The sequence below is a fragment of the Rhamphochromis sp. 'chilingali' genome (assembly GCF_963969265.1).
Source record: "Rhamphochromis sp. 'chilingali' genome assembly, chromosome: 2".
Classification (NCBI taxonomy): domain Eukaryota; kingdom Metazoa; phylum Chordata; class Actinopteri; order Cichliformes; family Cichlidae; genus Rhamphochromis; species Rhamphochromis sp. 'chilingali'.
Genome location: NC_137930.1, coordinates 50,585,053 through 50,610,000, shown reverse-complemented (window position 1 = coordinate 50,610,000; position 24,948 = coordinate 50,585,053). Strand labels below are relative to the sequence as shown.

At 39.4% G+C, this 24,948-nt stretch overlaps 2 protein-coding genes across 7 annotated transcripts; one reads left to right on the top strand and one right to left on the bottom strand.

The window, feature by feature from the left end:
• Positions 1 to 1,397: 1,397 nt before the first annotated feature.
• Positions 1,398 to 15,738, bottom strand: LOC308391288 (transcription intermediary factor 1-alpha-like). 6 transcript variants are annotated; one of them, XM_080873864.1, is made up of 19 exons: positions 15,152 to 15,737; positions 14,796 to 14,914; positions 14,205 to 14,352; positions 13,879 to 14,011; positions 13,494 to 13,610; positions 13,269 to 13,383; positions 12,910 to 13,056; positions 12,617 to 12,731; positions 9,938 to 10,293; positions 9,195 to 9,332; positions 9,005 to 9,110; positions 8,835 to 8,889; positions 8,564 to 8,696; positions 5,622 to 5,968; positions 5,234 to 5,363; positions 3,579 to 3,653; positions 3,020 to 3,175; positions 2,613 to 2,923; positions 1,398 to 1,901 (listed from the first exon to the last, which is right to left on the bottom strand). In XM_080873864.1, the coding sequence occupies exons 1-18, from the start codon at positions 15,420 to 15,422 to the stop codon at positions 2,651 to 2,653; spliced, it is 2,934 nt and encodes a 977-aa protein (XP_080729990.1). In that variant the 5' UTR covers positions 15,423 to 15,737; the 3' UTR covers positions 1,398 to 1,901; positions 2,613 to 2,650. The 6 variants fall into 6 exon arrangements, with proteins under 6 accessions (XP_080729990.1, XP_080729992.1, XP_080729989.1 ...); XM_080873866.1 differs by lacking the exon at positions 1,398 to 1,901 and having other exon boundaries at positions 1,920 to 2,923; positions 5,234 to 5,360; XM_080873863.1 differs by lacking the exon at positions 1,398 to 1,901 and having other exon boundaries at positions 1,921 to 2,923.
• A 1,231-nt stretch (positions 15,739 to 16,969) lies between these two features.
• LOC308391319 (aldo-keto reductase family 1 member D1-like) lies at positions 16,970 to 23,697 on the top strand. Its single transcript, XM_080873912.1, has 9 exons — positions 16,970 to 17,194; positions 17,372 to 17,539; positions 17,681 to 17,797; positions 18,112 to 18,189; positions 19,052 to 19,174; positions 19,460 to 19,569; positions 19,763 to 19,928; positions 21,094 to 21,176; positions 21,284 to 23,697. The coding sequence occupies exons 1-9, from the start codon at positions 17,018 to 17,020 to the stop codon at positions 21,324 to 21,326; spliced, it is 1,065 nt and encodes a 354-aa protein (XP_080730038.1). The 5' UTR covers positions 16,970 to 17,017; the 3' UTR covers positions 21,327 to 23,697.
• Positions 23,698 to 24,948: the final 1,251 nt, after the last annotated feature.

The window sequence follows — 24,948 nt, the reverse complement described above, 5'->3', positions numbered from 1 at the left end:
ACAGGCGTATAAAAAAGGCCACAGGTATATGACTGTCATAAAAGGATAACTGCCCTTTTAAATGTGTAGTGCTTGATGATCCGTGTCTTGATCTCTTTGTGCTTCCGTCCACTACAGTGTGTATTTTCTGCTAGTACTCTGACAATCTCTCTGTAAAAGTACATTTTAATACAGCACACTGGTGTTTTGAATGTTGTAGCTCATTTAATAGAATAAACAAATTGCACATTCTTGGCAGTTCTCTTTCATTTCACTATACCACACCAGTTTTACAGAGGTGGGTAACTGGGGTAAGTTGTTAGGATGAAAATCCACAGCTTCCTTTCTCAGTATATGTATCAAATTGCAATATTTCTAATATAATATTTTTGAAAATGGGCTTTATATTATAAACAAGCTTCGGGGGAAATTGTTTGAGCAGGTAATCCATCACAGAAAGGTTTTGTCTCTTTTTTATTTCCTCCTTTTTCACTTCACCTGCATGGAAAATGGGAAATATTTTTGAATCAACCTGCACTTGGACACTACAGTACAGCAATTAGACCTTGCCACAAGTAAAAGCAGACACGGTGGGGTGGCTTTTGTAATGGATTGCCAAATCATTTGGCAAAATAAGCAAAGTCTAGTATCAGCAAGACAGGAAAAAAAGTTGCTATAAATCCTAAACGGTGTTATCAAAAAGTATTTGGCCCCTTCCTGATTTCTTTGTGTTACTTTCTCACAGAAACAGAAACGTCCACGACGCAGGACTTTGTTGTGTTCTCAACCTGTGGGTTAAGCCTCTACTAGCAGTGCATATGTAGTTCTTGGAGACCTCTATGAGCCAAGGATCTAGGGGGGTTATCACAATAACAAAGGCAATTACTTTTTCACACAGTCAGGTATGTTTGGATAGATTTTTTTTTTTACCTTAATAAAGTTACTTATTATTTCAAAATTGCATTTTTTTTTCTTTCTCATAGTTACCACTGTTGCTTCACTCAAGGACATGAGTTTAACTCCACCATCTGGCCTTTCAGTGTGGAGTTTGCATGTTCTCCCCATGTTTGCATGGGTTGTCTCTGGGTACTCCGCCTTCCTCCTCCTCGCCAAAGACATGCAGTTAGTGAGTTTGGGTTAATTGGTGATTCCAAATTGCCCATAGGTGTGAATGTGAGTATGAATGGTTTTCTGTCTCTGTCAGACTGTTGACCTGTTCAGGGTGTACCCCCACCTCTTGCCCTATGGCAATTAGGAAAGGCTCCAGCGCCCCCCAGCAGCAACCCCCCCCCCCCCCCCTCCCACAACCCTGATAAGGATTTGGTTTTTACTCTGGTTATTTTCATCTATTGTTAAAATGTGTTTGATGATCTGAAACATGTAACAAATATGCAAAACAAAAAAAGGAAAGGGGGGGGGGGGGGGTGCTCTGTGTGCTGTACCTTTGGGTTAAGACTGTAGTACTACTATAGTAAAGCATATGTAGTTCCTGGAGTCCTCTATCAGCTGAAGACGTAGCAACCCCTTCTTAGAATTATCACAACAAAGGGCAAGTCTTTAGTGCTGACCAATCCTAATCTTATCTAATAAGAGATAATATGCCATAAAAGGAATGAAGAATGTCCAACATGAAAGCCAGGACCCTGCCATGCTTCCAGTCCAGCTGGCTGGAGAACAGTCAGAGGGCAACTTCCCATGCCTTTCAGTCCACCAAAAACAACTAAGCCTCATTCCTTCACTCCACCTCAAATCTACATTTGGGGTTTAACAAGTAAACGCAGCATGAGCTGACTTGCAAGCTAATAGGTGAAGGAAATTGGAGTGGCCAAGGTCGCATTCAAACAGTGTTAATCTTGTTGTTGGGGGTGTAGCGCAGCTCCTTTGAAGCTCCTTAAAGCTGGTCTTGCCACGTCTATGTCAATCTGCAGAGGGTCACAAACACATCAAAGGCAGACTGAAATCTGCCCCGTGGGACACAAAGGAGTTTGTAGAACAACATTAAACTCTATTAACATGGAGCTACCGAGCAAAAAAGGCGTAGAACATTAAACCTTAGCTGGAGCTGCTACTCAGTATATAAGGAATAACAGTTACTATACTTGTTCAGTTATGCAAGTTGACCTGAATGCAGGAAGGTGTATGCGTAAATGTTTTGACCTCTGGTGATGAGAAAACCATTCTCCATGCCTTATGTTTATAAGAAAGCTTTTTACGTCAACATTATGCCCCTGACGGATATAATCACACATATTGTTACATGGGCAGCGTCACCAGAATATATAATATAAAGAAGCCAGAATATACATTAAAAGATGGTAAATAAAACTGCATTTTCCTTCACGATGTTCTGGCTGTGAGGGGCCTTGAAACACATTTTAACAATAGAAACCTGAGAGTTTGTGATTACTGTCATTTGATTACAGGAGTAGTAACAAAAGAACAACTAAAATGTCAGGTTTCAGTCAGAAGTAGAAATACTGCAAAACCTACTAGCTTTAATTCTGATTTGAACACAAAAAAGTACCATTTGATGTCTGAATTGATAATTCTTGTCATGCAATACCATTTAATCATTAAAACTAAAATGTATTTGGTAACTTGAAGGCAATATTTTTTAATAAAACAGTACACACCACACATTCTTTGTGCCATCTGGCACATATCCAATTGTTTAGGAAAACTGGAGCTTTAATCCAATACCCTCTTCTCCACTGTGACAGCTTGGTGCATCCTGGGAATCTGAATATGTGCGTTGGCGTTTTGCAAGTGGGAATATATTGTCAAGAGACTGGAGTTGAGAATCTTGACAATCGGGTGAAGCAGTCTGAAACATCTCTGGTTTGATTTCTGGAAAGGTCTGATCAGGGTAGATGAGCTTCAGATAATCTTCAAAGAGTTCTTTAAATCTCCTACATGTCACGGCAAGTTCAGTGTTACTCTGGCACTGAAGGAAGATAAAACGAAAAGGATGAAACAGTTTTAATAACAGGTGTCAAGAACTGAATAATAGTTATTGTTGCAGAATATTTGTCTATGGTACCTCACAGCAGGCCACACAGTTTCCAAAGATGAGCCTGATGTCTAATACAAACTCTGCGGGGTTTTGATAGCACATACTCTGCTCAGCCTCTAGACGGTTTTTCACTGTGGAAAAACTCACTGGTCCCTTTATAGTCAGACTGTCATCAGCATGTACCTGTAGTATTTAGAAAGGAAATGATAACAGAACAATAACACATTATTGTCATTTTAGTTTTTTCAAATCTGTGGTGTCCATCGACATGTAAACAGCATGCACATGGGACTATGGAGTTTTACCCTGTTTTGCCATGTAAAAGTTCAAATAAACAGCTATTTCAAGCCAAACCACCAGAATCACACTGACCCCTCAAGTCCAATTATCAAACACTGCAAGTTCTGGGCCTGCAATGAACTTACGGTTTATTTACAGTAAAGCTGCTCTGCCTCTGATTTCTAATTTCTGTCATCACTGATAAATATGGTGCATTACATACAATTAAAATTACAGTTACAGTAACTCCATCTGACAGTAATCCTGTTAATTTTTCCACTATAGTCAGTCTTACGTTCAGACTCACCAAGAGAGATGCAGACTTTTGAAAGACTGAGTTGAGCTCACTGCAAAACAAGTACAGCAACAGCCTCTCACACTTCTGCAACACAAAAAATAAGCCTGAATTAATACATGTCAGAACAACCAAACACATTTCTCCCATCTGTGGTGTGTCAAGCAGAATATTAAACTGGTAAGAGTCGTCTCTCAGGATCTCTCAACACCGTTCTGCTTTGTGTCAGCCCTTGCACTCTTACCAGTTGTTATCAGTTATTAAATGCATGATGCAATGTCAGGCATCTAGCCCTTCAGATACTAAGTTTAACAAACCACTGTTTTAAAGCAATGTAAATGTTTTACCATAAAAATAACAGCCTTGAAATCCTTTTGATGGTAAACTGATTTGTAACAGGGTGAATGACGTCTTTATTTCTACTCCCTGCCTCCAACGCCTGTTCTGGCAGTGTTGTACTTGGAAGTGCAGGTGAAATCTCCTGGGAAAATGAACTGCGTAGCTGAAGACTGAGCCAGCAGACAAGACCCTAGTGTGACAGCACAAGTCTTGGTTGCACGTAGGAGAAGGCAGTGCACTGCAGAAGCAGATGAGAATATTAGCTAACCTAACAGCTATCACGTACAGGATGACTACACATTTACTTTTTCCATCAAACATTTGCTTTATGCATGTTATTTTTTTTTAAAAACAGAACTTTTCTTGTTAAGATAACAAACACAAAATTAGACAAGGAACTCCCTTCTAACCCAAGCTATTTCAATTTTATTTATACAGCACAAATCATAACACGCTTCAAGATGCTTTATATTGTAAGGTAGACCCTACAATAATAGAAAATCCCAACAATCATATGACCCACTGTGAGCAAGCACTTTGGTGACAGTGGGAAGGAAAAACTCCCTTTTAACAGGAAGAAACCCCAGCTGAACCAGGCTCAGGGAGGGGTGACCATCCGCTACAACTGGCTGGGCAAGAGAAGAAAGACATGAAAAAACTTGATGGTTCATTTCCCAATTGACTGACACTCCTGTTCAGGGAAAAGCAGATGAGCTGCACTATTTTACTACTTACAATTACTATTTTTTATTGGTGTTTGTACCCATGATTTAAAATCGTACATTTAGGAACATAAGCGCTGGTTACAAATTAAAGTAATGTCGTATAAACTAACAAGTTTTCTGCCTCCTACACACTATAATCAAGTAACATCCCCACATAAACCGAGACGAGTATTTCTATAAATGTAAAGTTATCTGAAATGTGCTGAATGTGAGAATGAAAAGACCAAATTTGAACATTCAGACATTCGGCCTATATTAAGACAACATAACTGGTGGATCAAACTGAGGTAAGATGGGATGATCTATCTTATTGCAGAGAACGCAGCTGTATTTACGGTTTATATCTTATATAATGTAGTCATAATGATAACTGGTGATTCTCTGTTAATGAATGAGTGGATTTGTTTTTTAAAAAAGATGCTGCTTACTGGTGTTTTACAAAACGGCTGTAAATTTGGAAAATACATGACTTATCAGATTATGCTGAATTCTGAACTTAATTTGAATTACTTGGCATTCAAGTCATTTGGCTATTGTAGTATTATCATTATTATAATTACATAAATGGTAGTAAATCATTTTTTTTTTTTAAAAAGCACTGACTCGTTTGTCCACAGGGGAAAATGCTCCTTCAAAATCCGTCTCCTTCTTTATCGTTTTGGCTTCAGGTTTGCAGACATACTCCATCTCAGGCATTAACAGGTCACAACAGAAAGTGCAAAACCATTCCCTGCTGAAAAAGAGACCATTTACAGACTGAAAACAACAGCCAGTAAGCAGTAACTCACATCAACAAGTGCATAATGCTGCAGTCAGATGTAAATCTCACACCTCCAAGATGTAAAAATCAACTTGCCAAAAGTGGATTTGTTCTGACGTGCTTTTAATTCCACAAAGAAAACAAGCGATTGAATTGCTATTAAAATGAAAACATATGAGCTGTGACATTTTCATCCAAGACCAGTATTAAATAAAGTTTGATGGAGCTGACCTTGGAGATTTGAGGAGAGCTGGAATGTGGCACGTCAGATGAAAAGCTTTATGACATTTTTGGCAGCACAACAGCTGTCCTGTAGTCTGACACACAGCACACGAGGCCTCATTAGAGTCTTCCAGTTGGGTTTTATTTTGCTCTACCTGCTGCTGTTCCCCCACTGAACTGATATGAGTTGGAGGTCCAGTCTTACTCTGGCCCAGTGGCTCACTTGGAGCGTGTGAAGAGCAACAGGGTTTGTTGTCTGTGCTATGTATACAAGTCTGGACATCTTCACCTTGGGAATTTATTTGGGATTGGTCATCTGTGCTGTCGGGGAGGCTGGCTCTTTGTTTGGGATGTACCTAAAAACAAGAAAACAAGAACTGAAAATAACATAACCAACATTTTACAGATTTATCATGGTGCTGAAAGTTTTCATGATTGGTTATTACTGCATTATTATTATTATTATTGTTGTTATTATTATTATTGATAGTAGTAGTAGTAGCTTTAGTTTACATAGCATTTCCCTGTCTATTCCTTCCACCGTCTTGTATTTGTCAAAGTCAAAGACCATATGTACAGTTATACACAGGAATTTGAAACTGCAATGCTCCCATGGCCCTCAGTGTACACAAAAAATCTAAAGGGAGAAAAGGGGAAAAAATAATAAAATAAAATAAAAGTCTTATGTACAAGACAATACAATACTATACAATTATTTATGTATGTATTATTAAATACGATTTATGCATCACTGCCTTTTCCAGTCTTTGATATCATGTCTAGTTTGTGTCTAGTTTGAGTCTTCTTGTCTATGAGACAAGAAGACTCTTTGTCTTCTGGTTATTTCCTGTTTTACTTTGAAGGTGAGCTATCTGTTGTGCTTCCTCCTACTTTCTGTTCTTCCTCCCTCTGTGATTGCCATCCTTGCCCAAATTGTTTTCACATATTGCTCATTACTTTTACCTGTGTTCTTCTACTTCCTGCTGCTTGCTGAGTTAACTAGTCCCCTGTGTATATATATAATCCTGTGTTCCTCTTTGAGAAACACTGACTAAGCCCATTTTATAGGTGGACACCTGATTTGTTGATGTACTGATCAAATATGGACGTTTAAAGGGAAACGTTGGTTTTCATTTGCCAGTCATTCATAATATTTAATTCATTTATGCAGCTCCAAATCATAACAACATCCACCTTAAGATGCTAAACAATCACAATCATCTTTTTAATCACTTTTAGCCAGATTGTTTAACACAATCTTGGAAAGTGGCAGGATGCCTGAGGAATGGAGAAGTGTACTGATATTGCTGTTCAAGAATAAGCATGATGTGTAGATCTGTAGTAACTATAGAGGGATAAAGGTGATGAGACATACCATGAAGTTATGGGAAAGAGAGGTGACGATCAGTAAGCACCAGTACAGTACAAGTGCACTGAAGTCTGCTTCAATCACTACTCTCTCCCTCCTGGGGACACAGTCTAAACACTTCATCCACCTCATTCCAGAATTCCCCTTTCTGTTCTGACATCCAACCTGTGAGACATATGCACTGACAACATTCAAGGTGACCCCTTTTCCAGCTTCATACTCATAATGCTGTGTAATACCACCTTCACCTCAACAATACTAATCTTTTCCTTCAAGATTACTCAATTTCTCTTCGATACCATGGTAGAATCCACCTCCAATGGTCTTGGCCTTGCTTGCCTTCTACCAGGTTTCCTGCCCCAAAAAATAAATCTACCCTACTTCTCTCCATCATGGCATTCAATCTGCTCCCTTTATCAGTCATAGTACCTACATTTAAAGTCCCTACTCTCACCTCTCAAACTCCTGTCTTTCCTTCTTTCTCACTGCCTCCTAACACGCCTTTCCCCGTTCTTCTCTCTCTCTTGGCTCTCGGCGAAGGCGGTCGCACTTTTTTCCTCTCCTCCTTCCCCTTATCTTCCCTGCTTAGCCTCTTGTCCTTGTCTTGTCTCGTGTGTATTACTTTCCCTCGAACAGTCTCTCACTGTCGTTCTCTAAAACCTAAAAGAGAATTATGGATGGGAGATTGAGAGACCAGTGTCTGAGCTGCTCGCATAAAAAGAAAATTGACAACATCAACATGCGGACACCATGGCGCCAGCTGGGGCTGGAGCCGAACAAAAACTCCCTGATAACGACTGTGTGATGACTTCCCATCCCATGCACACATTTCCCTTCCCCTTCCAATGCCTTCGATGCTTGTTGCCTCCTGGGAACACGAGGCGGGTCTGGGCCCGCGCTGGAGAGTCGGTGCGGTGGCAGGATGACTGCTGTGTTGCCTAGGATTACTCCTTATCCCCTACCCAACCCTCTTGCTGGTCACGTGCTCTATAATGTTGTACTGTGGACATTTACTGTATGTGCTTTTCTGTGCAGAGGAGTTTTTTTTGTTTCCTGTTCTCATGCTGTCCTCCTGTAGCCCAGCATGAGTAGAGGTCTCTTTTTTTCCTCTTGTACCTTTCCCATTGTAGTGTACATTTCAGTGTTTTTTCTGTAATGCAACCATTCTCTGACTTGTATCCCCATGTGATGTCCGTGTTGTATGTGTAAGGTCGGGGGGCGGGTTCATTCCACTGCAGGGCAACCTGCCACTGCATGTGGCAAATAAACTTTGAACTTGAACTTGAACTTTCTTTCATTGTCTTCAGCTTACAGTAGCACAGTTTTCAAAGGGACCCTATTGGCCAACAAGACCAAAGGCAGTTGTTGTTAATGCCGATCTAATATGGAAATCTCATTCTTTAAGATATGCATGGTTGAACTGGCCAAGATTTACCCTTCTTTATACAACCCTCACTGCTTATCCGGGCTTGGGAACAGCAGTAGGAATACACTGACTTGTGACTTGTGAAGTTACAGATAAAAGCAACTAGCAACAATACAAAATCTATACAGTATTTGAAATAAATCATTCCCTTCTTACATAACTACTTTCATCATCTGGCTCATCTTTGATGACAATTATAGGCCTTGGAGATGATCGTTGTCTCTTCTTTGCAGCAGATCCCACTGCTCCACTAGCCTGGTGTATTTCTGGGGCTTTCCAAAAAATGCTGCTTGGGAACAAAGCAAAAATCAATCAAAGATAAATTCACTTAAGAGACCCATAGCACAGAGTTAATAGTGCCATAACAGAACAAAGAGATAATCTGTGCTTGTATACTTGCAAAAGTGCGCATACTGCTCCCCCCTACCTTGTTTTTTTCTGGGATACTGGAGTGTACACCACTGAACTTTGATGTCTTGGTGCTTCAGAAAAGTTTACAATGCATTTGTCCATTATAAAAAATACAACATTACACATATTCTCTATGCTAAAAAAAACTGCAAAAAAAACAATATGCAAAAATAATTGCAAACATACCATTTCTGCTTGACAAGGAAGTTTCTGCTCCCTGAGGATAGTTTGGTTTCACTGTATACATTGGACCAGTTGAATCATTTCTCCTGGTCATATATGTGGGCTCAGTCTAAACACACCATTGCAAATCAATTACTTAAAAGCAGATATTATACCATGACAATGCCTTCAGTCAATACAGGAAGTTGCTTACCCTCTGTTGTGAATGAGGTAAACTGACACTACCACTGAGGGGTGGCAGAGTTATTTGTGCATAGAAAGGTGTGGAGAAAAATCCATCCATGGGCTTGGTTTGGTAGGTGGAGCCACTTCCTGTCCTTCTCTGCTGATACTATGATGAATGGAGACAATACAGAAAAAGGGAGAGCATGCCACAATCATTTTACTGCATGTGATAAAAAAGGCCCCACCATTATGCCGCAATCTAAAAACCCAATGCAATGTGACCACAGTATGCTTTGAAAAGTCTCAATCAGCTTTCCAGATTTGTCTGCAGAAGACTGCTGCTCCTTTACTACTAGTTTCCTGTGCAGCTTTAACAACTTGTTCACATCAGTAGAAAACAAATGTCTGCACTTTACATGCCAGTATTGTCCTGCTGCAGAATTGAAACCCAAACATCCAGTGAAGCAGACTAAACAACTTGAATAAGAAGATATTATCAAGCCTTACTCAAGAAGTTTCCCCTTTGTCCTCTGTTACATGCTGGCTTGCTGTTTGTCATGCAGATTTATTTGATTTACTTTATTTTTGAGCTATAAGTTCATCCAAAACTAAAATCCTTCCTGACAAGGAAAGACATAAATTGCTCAGGATGTGAAAGCTGTCAGCTCTATTTAGGACAATGCCATCTGCTGTCTGTGCTTGTTAAGAAGGCTTGTCAGTCAAACTTAGGCAAGCACACATCCACACTCACACAAAGAAACGCACAGTAACCTGGGGAGAAAGTATGCTCCTAGTTGAGCTAACATGGTTGGGCAGAGGCCTCGTAAACCTGTGGTCTGGTTGGGGAGGCAAACTGTGGGAGGGAGAGCCTCTCTGTAGGGGCCCTGGGACAGTTTGCTGTAGTTGGATGCTTTGGTGCCATGTGCAGGGGGGAGGAGGTGGTTGGGGCTGCCAATGAGCTTGGGGGTTTAGCTTGTCCACCTGCATCTGGAGCTGAGCCAGAGTGCTATGGGGAGCTCCCAGGGCAATGCTGTGGGGTGAGCCTGAGGAACTCTGCCCACTGTGGGTGTGCTCATGATGAAAACCACCCAGCTGGTGGCCTGGTACACTCTCCACCATTAAAGTGCCTGAGAGGACATACACACAGAGACAGGATGAGCATAACAGGGAGTGATGAAATATATACAGTACAGAAAGAAAATTCCAGAGAACTGTAGGGAGATATATGTAAAACTCGAGGCAGTTAGTAAGTAAAATTATGCTAACTTGGGTTACAATTGGATATAAGCAACAAAAGATAACAATTTCAATTAATTTGTTCCATTTAATCAGTTACTGTATAAACTGTGAAAAATCCACATGTGATGGTATTAGTTTTCTTGTTTTTATATTTCAAAATGCTATGTATCCAGTTTACAGTTATGGAAATTCTGCTTTCCTCAGACACTTCTGTTGACTAAATTAGACAAATGTTGCATTTCATTATGATTGTCAGCCTCAGATGAATATAAACAGTAGGGGTGCAACGATACACAAAATTCACGGTTCGGTTCGGTTCGATACTTTGGTGTCACGGTTCGATATTTTTTCGATACAAAAAAAATGTTCATGCCTTTTTAATTTGTCATTTATTAAAATTATAAATATATATTTTAACTCAAAAGTACAGTTTTTAAATTTAATGTTGCTGAAACAAAAGTAATTTAAAAAAATAAATAATCTGATTGAGGAATCACTCATCTTTGGAAAAGAGAGTTTATTACAGAGAAATGGCTCTTTCCAAAATAAAAGCTATACTATACGCTTCTTCTGGGCTATATTCTCAGCAGCATATTATAGCGGGTCAGGGCTGTTCGGGGTTCTGTTTGTACAGTTATGTTTTGTTTATGTTGCCATAGTGACGGGTGACGCCCTCTCGCTGCGACGGTGTGTCCTTCCGGGGTCAGAGGGCGCCCTGTGTGTTGTTGTTGTTGTTGCTGTGCGGTTGCCGCACTGAGCAGTTAGCTAGCGGCAGTGTTCTTCTGCAGATGTCAATAAACGGCTGTGCTCCCTGGCTAGCTCACGGGAAGCAAGACCAAACGATACCTCCGTCTCCTCATTGTCTGAGCTCGCCACAATATTAAACATATCAGGTCCCCATAAGGAGAATCATGTGCTAACGGCTGTCTAAATGAGTCGGGTAAAGTTTGTAGCATGCATGCTTGTTGTTTTTGTCTGCTTCCACTTGTCTTTGCACTAGGATGATGTCGGCGTAAATGTGCAGTCATATTCGTTGTGTTCCCACTAGTGCTGTCAGCGTTAATCTCGTTGAAATGACGTTAACGCCACAACACGGCAAATCTCCGTTAACGAGCTATCCTGCGTGGGGCTAGATGGCCAACACGTTAACGAGCTAACTGCGCTAACACACTAGCTCCCACCCATGTAATTGAGCATTGCGTGGCACATCCAGCATACTGTTTTACTTTAGTCCATGACGCGCTTACCTTCAGGGTCATACGTCACATGAAAACCAAAATAATTCCAAACGCCAGATCTGAATGAGGGTGGGAGAGGTTCAATTTGCCATGTTGCAAGGAGAGCTTAACTTCTGTCTCGCTAGCTTGCCCTGCGCTCTTCCTTCTGACTATGCTGTCTGTGTGGAGCGCTCAGTGGATCTGCGCTCGACAGTGCAGCCTAGGCGGAGTAGTCGAACGCAGATTCACTGAGCGCTCCACACAGACAGCATCGTCAGAAGGAAAGTTGATAAAATAAATTACAAATGTTGTATTGTTCGATACATATGCGTACCGAACCGAAAGCACTGTATTGAACGGTTCAATATCGATACGAATATCGTTGCACCCCTAATAAACAGCTAGACAAGGATTTTCATTTAATGCTGAGCTCTGCTCTCAATGAATCCTTCATTTAGATAGATAGATACGTTATTGATCCCACAAGGGAAATTTGTGTGTTACAGCAGCATGATGAAGAGTAAAAACAGTACAGTACATACCATGTAAACAACACAATTAAATAAAATGCCACAGGTGCCTAGTAAGGAGGCTTATAGTGTGAGATAGTCCAGGAATTTATATATTTACAACAGTGATAAAAAAACAAACAATTAACAGTAAAAATGAAGGTAGTTCAAAACAGTCAGAGTAAAACTGACATTGTGTGAGAGAGAAGTGCAAATGCATTAATAAATAATAGGATTTGTCATCCAAGTTTTACTGGCCTCCAGCTAACTCCCCGTGACCATCTGACTCTCCTCATGCCTGTTTATTAATACTGTGCAAGTCTCACTTAGATCACCACCACAGATACAATCTTATGGAAGAATGCCCCTAAAATTATTAAGTAAAATTGAAATAAAATTTCAAGGTATACAAGTTTACTGGAGCAGAAAACAAATAATCCATTCATTCTCAGGGCTGTGGATCACATCATTTGTTAATCTCTTACCCAAATCAACATTTGAGGCCCAGTAAGAGGCTCGGCACTGGAAGCGTATGGTGCTCTGCGGTACGAATGAAGCACTGCATTTTGCCTGAAGGAGGTTTTCGATCTGAAACAGAATCTGCAAACAGAAGGAATGTTATCAGTCATTTTCAGAGGAGGAACATGCATGCTGCAAAAGCCATATGCTTGCGCTTCATCACATCCGAGACATACTAGGCTTAAAGACAACCTGAGATCAGGAAAACAAGACTGTGACAAGATACTGCTTTATGGTTAATTGATTAAAGAGGCCTCACCAAACGTTTACAGTACAAGAGGGCCGTGCCCCCATTCTTGGCTGTGGCCCATTTGATGAAGTCGATGACATGATCCAGGTGTTGGGAGAGATAGCCAATGTCTTCCTGTTGTTTACGCAAGAGACTCTCATGATCTTTTGTAACAGCCTGCAAAAAAAGAAAACGAAAAAGAGGAGTGCAGTGTTAAAGCAGCTTGAGTGGCGGAACTCTGAGCCTCGAGGCCACACGAAACTCACCATACAAATAACATTCTTCTGGAAACAACTCCACAGCAAGCTACAGGACTACAGAGTAAAACTAGTCCATGATAGTTTTACTACACAGTATTGTTTTGCTGCATGTAATCGTCTTTGTCATACCTCAAGTTGATCAAGTAGAATTTTGCCCTTTTTGTTTATCGCGAGGATTAAACTGCTGACAGATTTCTTTATTTCATCACATACAGAAGTACGGTTCTGTTCCACCAGAAGAAGTCTGAAAAACATACATTTAAAGTGTGACTAAGAACAAAATATACATTTATTAATATGGAAGAAGTGACTTTTTTTTAACTAGACATCTTTAAGGAAAAATGAAATACATACCCACTATTTATGGAGTCTGATACCTCTTCTATCAGTTTCTTTTTCTCCTGTAACTGATGAGTCATATGTTCCATGTGCTCTTTGTGGTTTTTATAAGCATCTTCAAGGAACTGATAACTAATTCAAAAACATTAGTGAGTTAATACAGACAGGTTAATATGCATAATATGCATAATGAACTGGGGGGTGGGGGTGTAACTTAATCTCTCAGTGAATTTTTTTCTCCGCCTCAAATGCATCACATGGAGAGATCACAGTATCAATCAAATCAATCCATGAACAGTGGTGAAAAAAAATTGCAATAATAATGTTTTGTGATATCATTTCGAGGGGTGCCTGGTGATTCCCACTTCTGTCAATCAATATTACTGAAACAATGCGGTACCTGTGGTCTTTATGCTTGGTGAGTTGGCAGTCCCGACAGGTAAGCAGGTCACATGTCTCACAAAAGAGTTTCAGTGGCTCTTGTTTGTGGATATGACAGAACATCAGCCTCTGATTCGACACAACACAAACGTCTGGAAAACAGCAAAAGGCTCACCATAGTTATTTTTAAACTAATTCTTACAGTATAAAAAGCATGCAGTGCATACTGATGTATACTTATCATTTTGCCCATTAAAATATTGCGGTAGCAAGAATCACATGATACGTCAGCACAGGCATTTAATTTTTTTTAAAACAGCTAAATGAGCAGGTAGGTTTGAGTACCTTGTGATACTTCTGACTTCTGTCTGATCATATGGTCTTTGGTGAATTTGACTCTTTGGTGGGCCTCCACACAGGTGGTACACAAGTACTCCACACACTCAACACAAAACCCAGCAGCTTCTGTGTTGTCATTGCAGGTCATACAGAGCTATAGAAAGAGGAGTCAAGCATCAAAAGTTAATAAATATTTGGAAACATGACGTGGAGATGATGGCTCGGCACATGTTTTACCATTTCTTGTTCAATCAAGGGAATGCAATGATGACCCTTATCTGCTAAGTTGATATCAGTGAAGTTTCTACTGACAAGCATTGCTTCTGCTGCCCAGATTTCAGAGCTACAAACCAACAGAAGACAAGGTAGCTTTGTTTTTACAGATATCTCCTTTAATATAGTGTGCACCTGCCCATTAAATCACTGCAAATGGAAATCATCTAGTGCCTTATTCTGGTTCTTACAAGAGCAATGTTTTTTTCTGCATGGCCAATGACAAATAAAAAATACAAGTAAAACTTACGTAGTTATATTTTGATAATTACCCTCAAAAACCCAGCCTGTCCCCAAATTGATATTAATTCATTTGTTACCAACCTGGACTGCTCTCTCCACCGTGCTGCTGGGAGCCTCGAATGACTCCTTCACGAACATATTATCCACCACATCTGCCGCCATACATTCCTGCCTGCACACCGGACAGCGGATCACGTTTACTGGAATCAAGCAGGAGCATAGGTGTTGGTGTAAATTAGTAAAACTGTACATTTCTGGTATTATTTACCATCAGATTATATTTTTTATGACATTTAGACATTTAGGTGATTATGGTTAGAGGTAGCTACAAGCATTTGTAAAATGTATGCAGTTGTGCGTGCAGCTGCTCTGGTTGTAGAAAAGGTTGACAGCCATTAATCGGTCCTTGATCTGTGTTTGTAAACAAAGTGACTCACGTGGTTTGGTCGCGCCGTCGTCGCTCTGGGAGACGGACGGTTCCGTCACGTCCAGATTCCTCGACGGTAAAGGCAAGCACCTCTCGCAGAAAGTGTGCAGGCACGGCAAAAGTTTGGGCTCCTTGCTATGGAAGCTTAGATGACAAACGGGGCACGTGTCCAGGTCATGTTGGTCGAGTGCACCGGACCGCTCCTCTCGCGTGCTCTCTGCTTCGTTCTCGACTGACAGGACAGCAGTATGTCCCGACTCCTGTTTTTCCATCGCATCCATCGGAAACAGTTTCTGTTCTCCAAGTCTAGTTTACTCTGATTCAACGGCACGTACAGGGAGGGTAGTCTGAAGCGTAGGCTATATGTCATTGCTCTCTAGCCGAAGAGAGCGCCTACTTCGTACCTGCGTTGTCCTCCGCGCGCTCTCTATCAGTTCAGCATTTGTAAGCGTCGAGGGTATTATTGTCTACGTGTGATATTTTGGGGAAAATAATTTTTTGGACTGTTGCAGCAAACAGGAAGCACTAAAGGAAAAAAAGGGTACCTGTGTTGCATGCTCGTGTGCCCCAGATGTTGTTGGTCAAATTAGAGCGCACGCGCTCGTTGAGGTAAGAGTGGGGCGGGGTCAAAATCTTGATATGAGAGCCACTGGCTGCGTGTGCTGTGCTATCAGGAGGACAAAGTCCACTGAGCAGCAAGAGTTTGCCTGATTCTTGTTATTCTGAAACTTTACACAGGGTTCAGTTCAGTACAGTAATACTGTGTTATGCTTCTGGTGACGTTATTTATTTATGGCACTTCATGATAGGCTGTGTGAAATTCAAATGTATTAGGTTTTGTTGGCTTCAGGCTTCAGCCAGGCCTATGGACATTTTTTTGTAACGTTGTAACCAGTGGCGGCTGGCCCATAGGGGGTGCTCGGGCTCCGCCCCCCCAAATGTGGAGGAGTAAAAATATATATTTTTAAAAAATTCATCAATGATAGTTTTACTATGTGTGTGCCCATATACAGACAGGCGTATTTTAACATTTTCACCAGCTGACTCATTAAAGTTCAACCAACAAACGGTGTTTTTCTTCTTCTGGGGCGCTCGTCAAAGCGCCCTTGATATGCAGCGAAATAGCCTATCATTAAATGGTTGCCAGGGGAAAATAATAAATATTTGACCTATCAGCGTCGCTGAATTAAATGGTTTGGGGGCGCTTAAAATTGCGCCCCTGCAGAAAACGCGCGAAGATTTGCTGTTCTAGAATTTTACCTCAGTCAGTAGCCTAAGTGAGCTATAAGGTCAGAGAGAGACGATGGCAGCGGTATTGTTAACGGTTGAGGCACAGCCTCCCCCAAATTCGGTTAGATCGCTTCTAACCTACCCTTTTGCCAGAAGGACAATGGCAGAAAAACTGCAAGTTAAAGAGTTGGGACCTGACAAGCCCGAAATTCAACTAACCCAGGCAACGAAGGAGAAGTCAAAAGCATACAACAGGACTTTTTGTCGGAGTTGGTTCCAGCGCAAGTCGTGGTTGTTCATTTTTACAAATCTATACAAATGGCCAGAATATGGTTGTTCATTTTAAATTTAAATTAAAATTGTGTTGTTTGATGTACTCATTAAATGGGTCATTTTAGTCGATATCATAAAAATTGCCCCCCCTGAGATTTTTTTCAGGAGCCGCCACTGGTTGTAACACTGTTTGCTGAAAAGATACTCACAAAGTGCTGGTGTCATATTCACATTTGATTATGATTATAAGAGTGTTTTGTTCTCAAGTTAAATGGCATTCTGAAAAGCTGGTGAAGAACTGTTTTAAAAATGGACACACTGCTCTGGTTCAGATCAAAGTCACTTGTGCAATTGAGTGGAAGATAATGTCTTGATGGTTCAAGGTTCATGGCCAATCTATGGGTTAGCCTTGAGAGAAGTGCGCTGCAGTTCAATTGTCCACATTTTGGACACAAACATGAATCTAACAGCGGAAAGCCACAGAATCCCTTTGAGTAATGGTAACAGTATTCCACTCCTGGGACTGGGCACCTATGGGGACCCTCAAACGGTGAGGAAAATATCACGTAGTCTCTCTATTTCTAGATTTAGAGTGCTGTGTTTGATTCCCCGTTTATGCGAGGCTTGTTTACCTTTAGTGATTTGAGTTTCACTGAGAAGTACACACTGTGGCTGTAGCTTAAAAAAAATCAAATAAAATGTATATTTTCTGTGATTTTTTTTAAAGACACCCAGAGGCACTGCATTGGACTGTGTCAAGCTGGCCATAGATGTGGGCTACAGGCACTTTGATGGGGCGTTGGTATATTTCAACGAGCATGAAGTGGGTCAAGCCATTAGGGAGAAGATAGCTGATGGAACCGTTAGAAGAGAGGACATCTTTTACTGCGGAAAGGTAATATTTGTTAGCTTTTGTTTAATCAACTTTCATTCCTATAAACCTACAAGAATTAATCATGTTATTGCAATGGTCTGTTGCCTGGATGTTCAGGTTGTTTAAATTGTTTTTTAAATTTAGCAATGTTATTTTTCTCAGCTCTGGAATACCTTCCATCCACCAGAGTTGGTGAGACCAGCCTTAGAGAAGACATTGAAAGCCTTAAAACTGGACTATGTGGATCTCTACATCATTGAGCTTCCAATGGCCTTCAAGGTTTCTAAAAAATAATTTTACTAATTTTTACAGCAAAGTATTTTTAATTATTTATGCAAAATTAGATAATAGGGGTTCAAACACAAGAGCTGCATAGCAAATACTTCAAATCTGGCCGTTGCCACATTACACACATTAGAATCAGATAAGATTATGTAGACAGGTGTTTGGTTAAGATTGGGTACCTGGAATCAGTATGTTTCTTTGTTTAAGCGTTTTGACCATGAACACATTGTGTCACCTTAGGTCACTATAAATTATATGCTTAAATAACCACTTTTAATGCAAAGTATTTAATTATGCATATATTTTAGCCTGGAAAGGCCTTTTATCCAAAGGACCAAGATGGAAACTACATCTACCACCACACAGATCTCTGTGCAACATGGGAGGTGAGCTCTATTAAAACAATGGTCATACTATGTAAAGTCTTTGCATGTCTACTGCTCATCTCTAATATAATATCACTATGAAATTAAAAATCTGTTGTTTTGTTATGTAAATTAAAATATTTTTTTACATTTGTATTAGCAGCTTGCATGAGAATATGCTTTTCCTCCACATGTCAAGCTAAGCATGACTTCATTGCAGGGCTTGAATGAATGAATCCCGATCAGCACATCAAGGATTTCATTCTTCATGTAGTTATGTTATCATAGGCAGAAAATATTAAAATCAACGAGCAGAACTTAACACAACCTTTGTAGCGACATCATAAAGCCGTCACTACAAATGAAATCTAACGATTGAGCTCTTGAGCCACCTCTAAGTTCTTTATACTTTGATTTTAGGAGCCAGACTTCCATGTGATGTTTAAGAGGTCTTGAGAACCAGTTCTCCAAGCTATTATTCTTAAGTCATTGGGTGGTTTTCATTTCTGCATTTCGGCCAGTGGTGTCGGTGATTCTGTCAAAAAGTGGAATGTAGAACCGAATGGTTATCACTCATTGATTGCACCTATTTTCCATTTTGCAAAATATTTCTTTAAAAGGGAGATGGCTCACGACTTTTGTACTTGCATTTGTACTGCATGCATCTAATAAAATATTAGGTAGGCATTGTTTTATCTTATTCAAGTGTTCTTACATGTTAATACTGGTCAGAGTGTTTTTTTCTGCAGCACATTACTCTCAAGGACAGTGTCATAAACAGTTTTTTTTCCTTGTGTCTTGTATTTTTCTTGGCTATCTCAGTTAGCCTGTAAAGATTACTACTATCAATCTTTGATAAGATATTAATATTTTCTTCTGTCAGGCTTTAGAGGCTTGCAAAGATGCTGGACTGGTTAAGTCCCTGGGAGTCTCCAACTTCAATCGCAGGCAGCTGGAGCTGCTTCTGAATAAACCTGGTCTCAAACACAAACCCGTATCCAACCAGGTGATCCCAGTTTGTTTCCTGACCCCTAATGACATCTCAATGAGGGTAGTTTACAAAGTAAAAAAGTACTGTATGGCATACATTAGTATTCTGGGTTTTTAATATGAAGGCATTTCTAAAATAGACTCTCTGCCAAAAAATAGTCAAACACTATGCTGAAATACATTTTCTTTCATTAATCTAGATTAAATGGAATAGATTTTACTTTTGATTCCCATCCAGTTTCCTTCCTACTTGTAAGACTGAGCCCTGTCATCTTTTTCCCTTCTTCTTATTTACCTTTAGGTCGAATGCCACCCATATTTCACACAACCAAAACTTCTGGAGTACTGTCGTCACAATGACATCGTGATTGTTGGCTATTGCCCAATTGGCTCCTCCAGAGATGCATCTTGGTAGGTTTGAAAATATATACACTTATGTAGGCTGGTGTGAGGTCATTGTGATTTTATCCCCCCTGTTACTGCATTAATGTGAGACTGCAAAAATAAAAACAAATTATTGTTGTTACCAAACCCTCAACGTGACCCTAAGCAGAATTCATTTGGTAAATGACATGGTGTGTATTTAACTGTGTCTCTTTTATAGGGTGAATTTGAAATGTCCTCCTCTGCTGGACGATGAGGTGCTTGTATCCATTGGGAAAAAATACAACAAAAGTAGTGCCCAGGTGGCCCTGCGCTTCAACATACAGAGAGGAGTTGTAGTGATCCCAAAGAGCTTCAACCCTGAGCGGATCAAACATAACTTCCAGGTACTGTACCAACATTTTTAACTCTATGTGCACGTAAAGTCAAAGTTATGGTACCATTGCTGCCCGGTTTTAACTCTTACATGCATTTTTGGTTATATTTGACCATTTTGACATTGGAGAACAGTAAATATACCCAAAATGCCACCTTTCTGGCCTGAAATTTGATGATGTTCCCTAAAATGACCCAAAATTAAAACTATTTTAAAATGTTATACTTTTGAGCAGGTGCTACAAGTTTTTGTAGGCTGATGCGCAGCCCACATCCTCAACTCTGCTGTTTAAGCCCCAAATGCATTTTCCTTACACATGTGGCACATTCAAGGGGAAATAAACAGGCCTTGCAACAGTGTGAGATTTATTGCCAAGAAGCATTGTTACAACAAACAAATAATCCACCAAACACAAATATCCGTAGGTTTTGCAGCAAGTTTAGTTATAAGTGTAATTATATTATTAGCCTACACTGACTGGTGCTTGTGCTTTGCACCTGTAAACAAAAGTAAGCATTATGTAAGAAAATAATCGAACAATAAACTAATTAGGACCCATTTTGTCTGAGCTAAGTGAAATTAAAAAGAGATCGAAACAGGGATCAAAAGAGGAATTAGAGGTCATAAGATTATAAAGTCACCTGATCTGCCATTTCAGTAAATGTAAGAAATGTGCAAATGCTGCACAGGCAATGCTTTGAATGCTCAGACTATTTTGCAATAAGCAAGTTTTTTACTCTAAGTTTAAAATAATATTGAATTCACAAAGACATGAGGACAGCCTTTAATGTTTGTAGTGATTATACATGGTTATGCAATAAATCCAACCAGTTCCAGAATGGTTTTGCCATTTTCACCTTTAATAAAATCTCATGAAATCGTTATCGCTATTATTTTCATGTCTAAAGTAAATCAGAGCACGAGATTGTGCATAATATTTATTTTTCTCCCTGCTCTTTGAAACATTAATTAAAAATTAATCCTCCATTAATGTCAGCTAGACTATTTATACACTCTAAATAGATCTGTAGTTCAGACTTTGTTGTAGACACTTAGGAATCCTGGCATATCATAATGCAAAGACATGAAATATATACAGTATGTAAGGGTTAAACAGTTGAATGAATGAAATAATGAATGGATGAATTTAAACAGAAGCAAATTATTTTTTTCAGATATTTGATTTTTCACTGACTGAGGAAGAAATGAAAGCCATTGAAGCACTGAACAAAAATATTCGGTTTGTTGAGTTGCTGATGTAAGTACAAGCTTTGACGGACAAATATCTAAACATTTTTTTGTTGTATAATGCATGAACCAAATCCTCGATATTAATGGTAGTAAACACTTTTTTTTAAAACTCAGGTGGAGTGATCATCCGGAGTACCCCTTTCATGATGAATACTGACCTTTGTAACTTTTACGTGATGTACTTGATTTTTAAGAAAGATGGAATAAATAACAGAGAAATAAAAGTTCACACATTTGTTGAACCAGCTTAGTTTAGTTTGCTACCAGTTTGGTACATTTTCCACTCTAAACACTAGAGGTCTCTAGCTCACAGTGGATTAAAAGAAGTCTAACAGGCCCATAATTCATTGTTAATTTCACCAGCATAAACAGCAGCTGCATTTAAGACTAAGATCTTGAGCCACCCTTCATTTCTTTAGATTTGCATCCAAGGAGCCAGACATTTTTTTCAAATTTTTTAAAGTGGTCTTGAGCAATAGTTCTCCAAACTTTCTGCAGGTCTTTCAAAGTTTTTCTTTGGATATTGAATAATTTAAAATCATTTTAGTCCAGTACCATTTTCACAGGAATGTATCTTTGGGCACTTTGTTACTAGTAGCCTGTCACAAAAATTCATGATTTGTTCGTGTATTTGAAAAATGCCAGTGATAGCACAATACAATAGTACTAACGACAAAAAATGAAATACTATTTTTGCACCAATACAATGATAGCCAAAGAGCTATTGGCAAAACATTTGGCATGTCTCACCATGCCGTGCGCTGTGTCCTTAGAAAATCTGAGGAAACTGGGTGAGGAGAGGACAAAAGAAAAACCAGGCCTAAAAAAACTATTGGCAGCAAAAATCTGTCTAAAAGTCATGTCTTCATGAATAGGAAAATATCAAGCAAATGCCTGACATAAGACCTGAGAGATGCATCTGGCCCTTCAGTTTTTATCAAGTCTCATCAAAAATGTTCTCAGCGGAAGAGCAGCTGTCAAGAAGCCATTCTTATCAATCAGAATCAGAATTAGCATACTTTATTAATCCCTAAGGAAATTATGTGGGTGCAGTTGCTCCAGTACAGTAACAGAAACAATACAATATGTTACAGATTTAAGAAATAGCACAATATATACAAATCACTTAATATTAAATTATCAAGGATCAAGGACTGACAAAGGTGAATAATAAATATCAAGGATTGACAGAGGTGATTATAAATTAAACTCAACCAACTATATGATTGTGGTGGTTGTGTGAGTGAGCCGTGGTGTGTAAAATGCTTTGAGTGCTCAAGAGGAAAAGCACTATAAGAACCAATCCAATGACCAGTAACTGAAAATCAGTGGCAACATTTATTATAGAGTGAAGAATACACTTTATATTGTAGGGTAGAACCTACAATAATACATAGAGAGAAAAACCCAGCAATCATATGACCCCCCTTTAAACAAGTACTTTGGCCCAGTGAGGGGCGGCCATCTGCCGTGACCAGTTGGGGTGAGAGAAGGAAAACAGGATAAAAGACATGCTGTGGGAGAGAGACAGAGGTTAATAACAAGTATGATTCAATGCAGAGAGGTCTGTTAATACATAGCGAGTGAGAAAGGTGACTGAAGAAGAAATACATGCATCATGGGAATCCCCCAGCAGCCTACACCTATTGTAGCATAACTAAGGGAGGATTCACGGTCACCTGATCCAGCTCTAACTATACTTTAGCAAAAAGGAAAGTTTTAAGCCTAAGCTTAAAAGTAGAAATAGTGTCTGTCTCCCGAATCCAAACTGGAAGCTGGTTCCACAGAAGAAAACTGAAGGCTCTGCCTCCCATTCTACTTTAAAATACTCTAGGAACAACAAGTAGGCCTGCAGTGCGAGAGCGAAGTGCTCTAATAGGGTGAAATGGTACTACAAGGTCATTAAGATAAGATGGGGCCTGATTATTTAAGACCTTGTATGTAAGTAGCAGGATTTTGAATTCAATTCTGGATTTGACAGGAAGCCAATGAAGGGAAGCCAATATAGGAGAAATGTACTCTCTCTTTCTAGTCCCTGTCAGTAGTCATTGTAAACATGTACACAGGAGGTCATTAGAGAGATACAGCAGTGAGCGTGTACAGTCATCTGTATTACATCGTGGAAGTTCTGTCGTGGTTTTGAGGTGCATTTCAGAAATGGTGTTAGGGAGCTTGTCAAAATGACTGTCAGGGCACTAAAAGTATATCTGGATAGAAAAACACACACTATGACACCTTAAGAAATAGTACATACATATTTGTTTTGTCGTCTTCTTCCCAAATCTGATTTCTATGTTCTATTAGCCTCCCCAAAGCCCTCAATTATTGAAGCAGCATGAGATCATGAGATATTGACAGAGAACAGAATAAGCCCACAACCAAAGAAGATCTTTTAATGCCCCTCAAGATGCCTATAGAACTATTCCTGCGGACTACTTTTGCAGGAAAGTGTGCCTAAGGTGATCATTCCCAATATTGACTTTCATGCTTGTCAGAACTGTACAAAGTCTGTTAAGCTCTATGACCTTATGTACTGTTTTGATTGATTGATTGATTGATTGATTGATTGATTGATTGATTGATTGATTGATTGATTGAATCTTTATTTTGAACATGTTGAAAAAGTATAAAAAAAAAAAAATAGAATTCTAAAAAAAAAAAAAATAGAATTTTTGCATGTATCTTTGCAATTTTCAACAAGTCTCTGCAACAGTTTCGCAGGAAAGTATTTTAAGAGGAGGGGTGGCTCAAGACATTTTTAAAGTACACTAGTACACTTTATACAACAGATTGGAGATGGATAGGCTGAGGAGTAGCTCAATTCTTCTTAGGCAGGCCTTCTTGTAGGGTGTATGCGACTCAAGGAGGCCTGATTAAAAAAAAATTACATCAGAAATTATGCTTGGGCAGGGCTTTTCCCACTTGTGGGTATTTTCCATTCAACGGTTATTTAGAATTAAAGAATATGTAAAAGAACATATTTCAGGGCATGTCTGCACAGGTTTTTCTCTCCCCGTCACGTTTTTATTCAGTAAAGTCCTTTGTGTTATAACGGAATAGGATGTCGGGCCACTATGGCAACATGTTTTCTTAAGTTTGAGGTTTTCAGTTGTTGTGTTACTTATGTCCTTATCATACTCCAGAAAATATAGCAGTATTTTAATTTAACTAAAAAGGTATCAAGTGTGATACAAAGACCAAGATCATTTTTATCCATGAATGGAGGGAACTGTACAGCTCCTGAGGAAAGAACACTGTTGTCTATAAGATTATAATTTTCTCGTTGCAGTTCCTCCTCTGCAAGTTAACAAACTAACACATTTTCATGTTGAAGGTTCCAGTGTAGTGTTTTGGACAATGATCGGTGGGTTATCCAAAAAACTTAAAACCATTTTAAACCTAGCCACTCATTTCGAGAGGCTTAAAACTAGTGAGACAAAATGATATAATTTCAATATATGATGGGGTATTTTGTTGTTTTTTTATACTTTGATGAAAATCATTATTTTAAAACATATGGAAGTCACCAACTGCTATGTTTGCTCCCTTGCTCTGCAGCCACTTTGATCTTTGCATTCACCTTTATTCACCATTAAAATCATGGATGAGGCAAGAGTTGTCTGTCAAACATTGATGTGAATTGCCTAATAATGTCTGTCTTGTTGCTTTAGAGAGGGTAAATGAGTTCATTTGGATCAATTGGAATTACAGTTGTGGGTATTTTATGACTGGCCCAATGCTTCTTGGAAAAAAACGTTTTTGTAAATAGCTATATAACA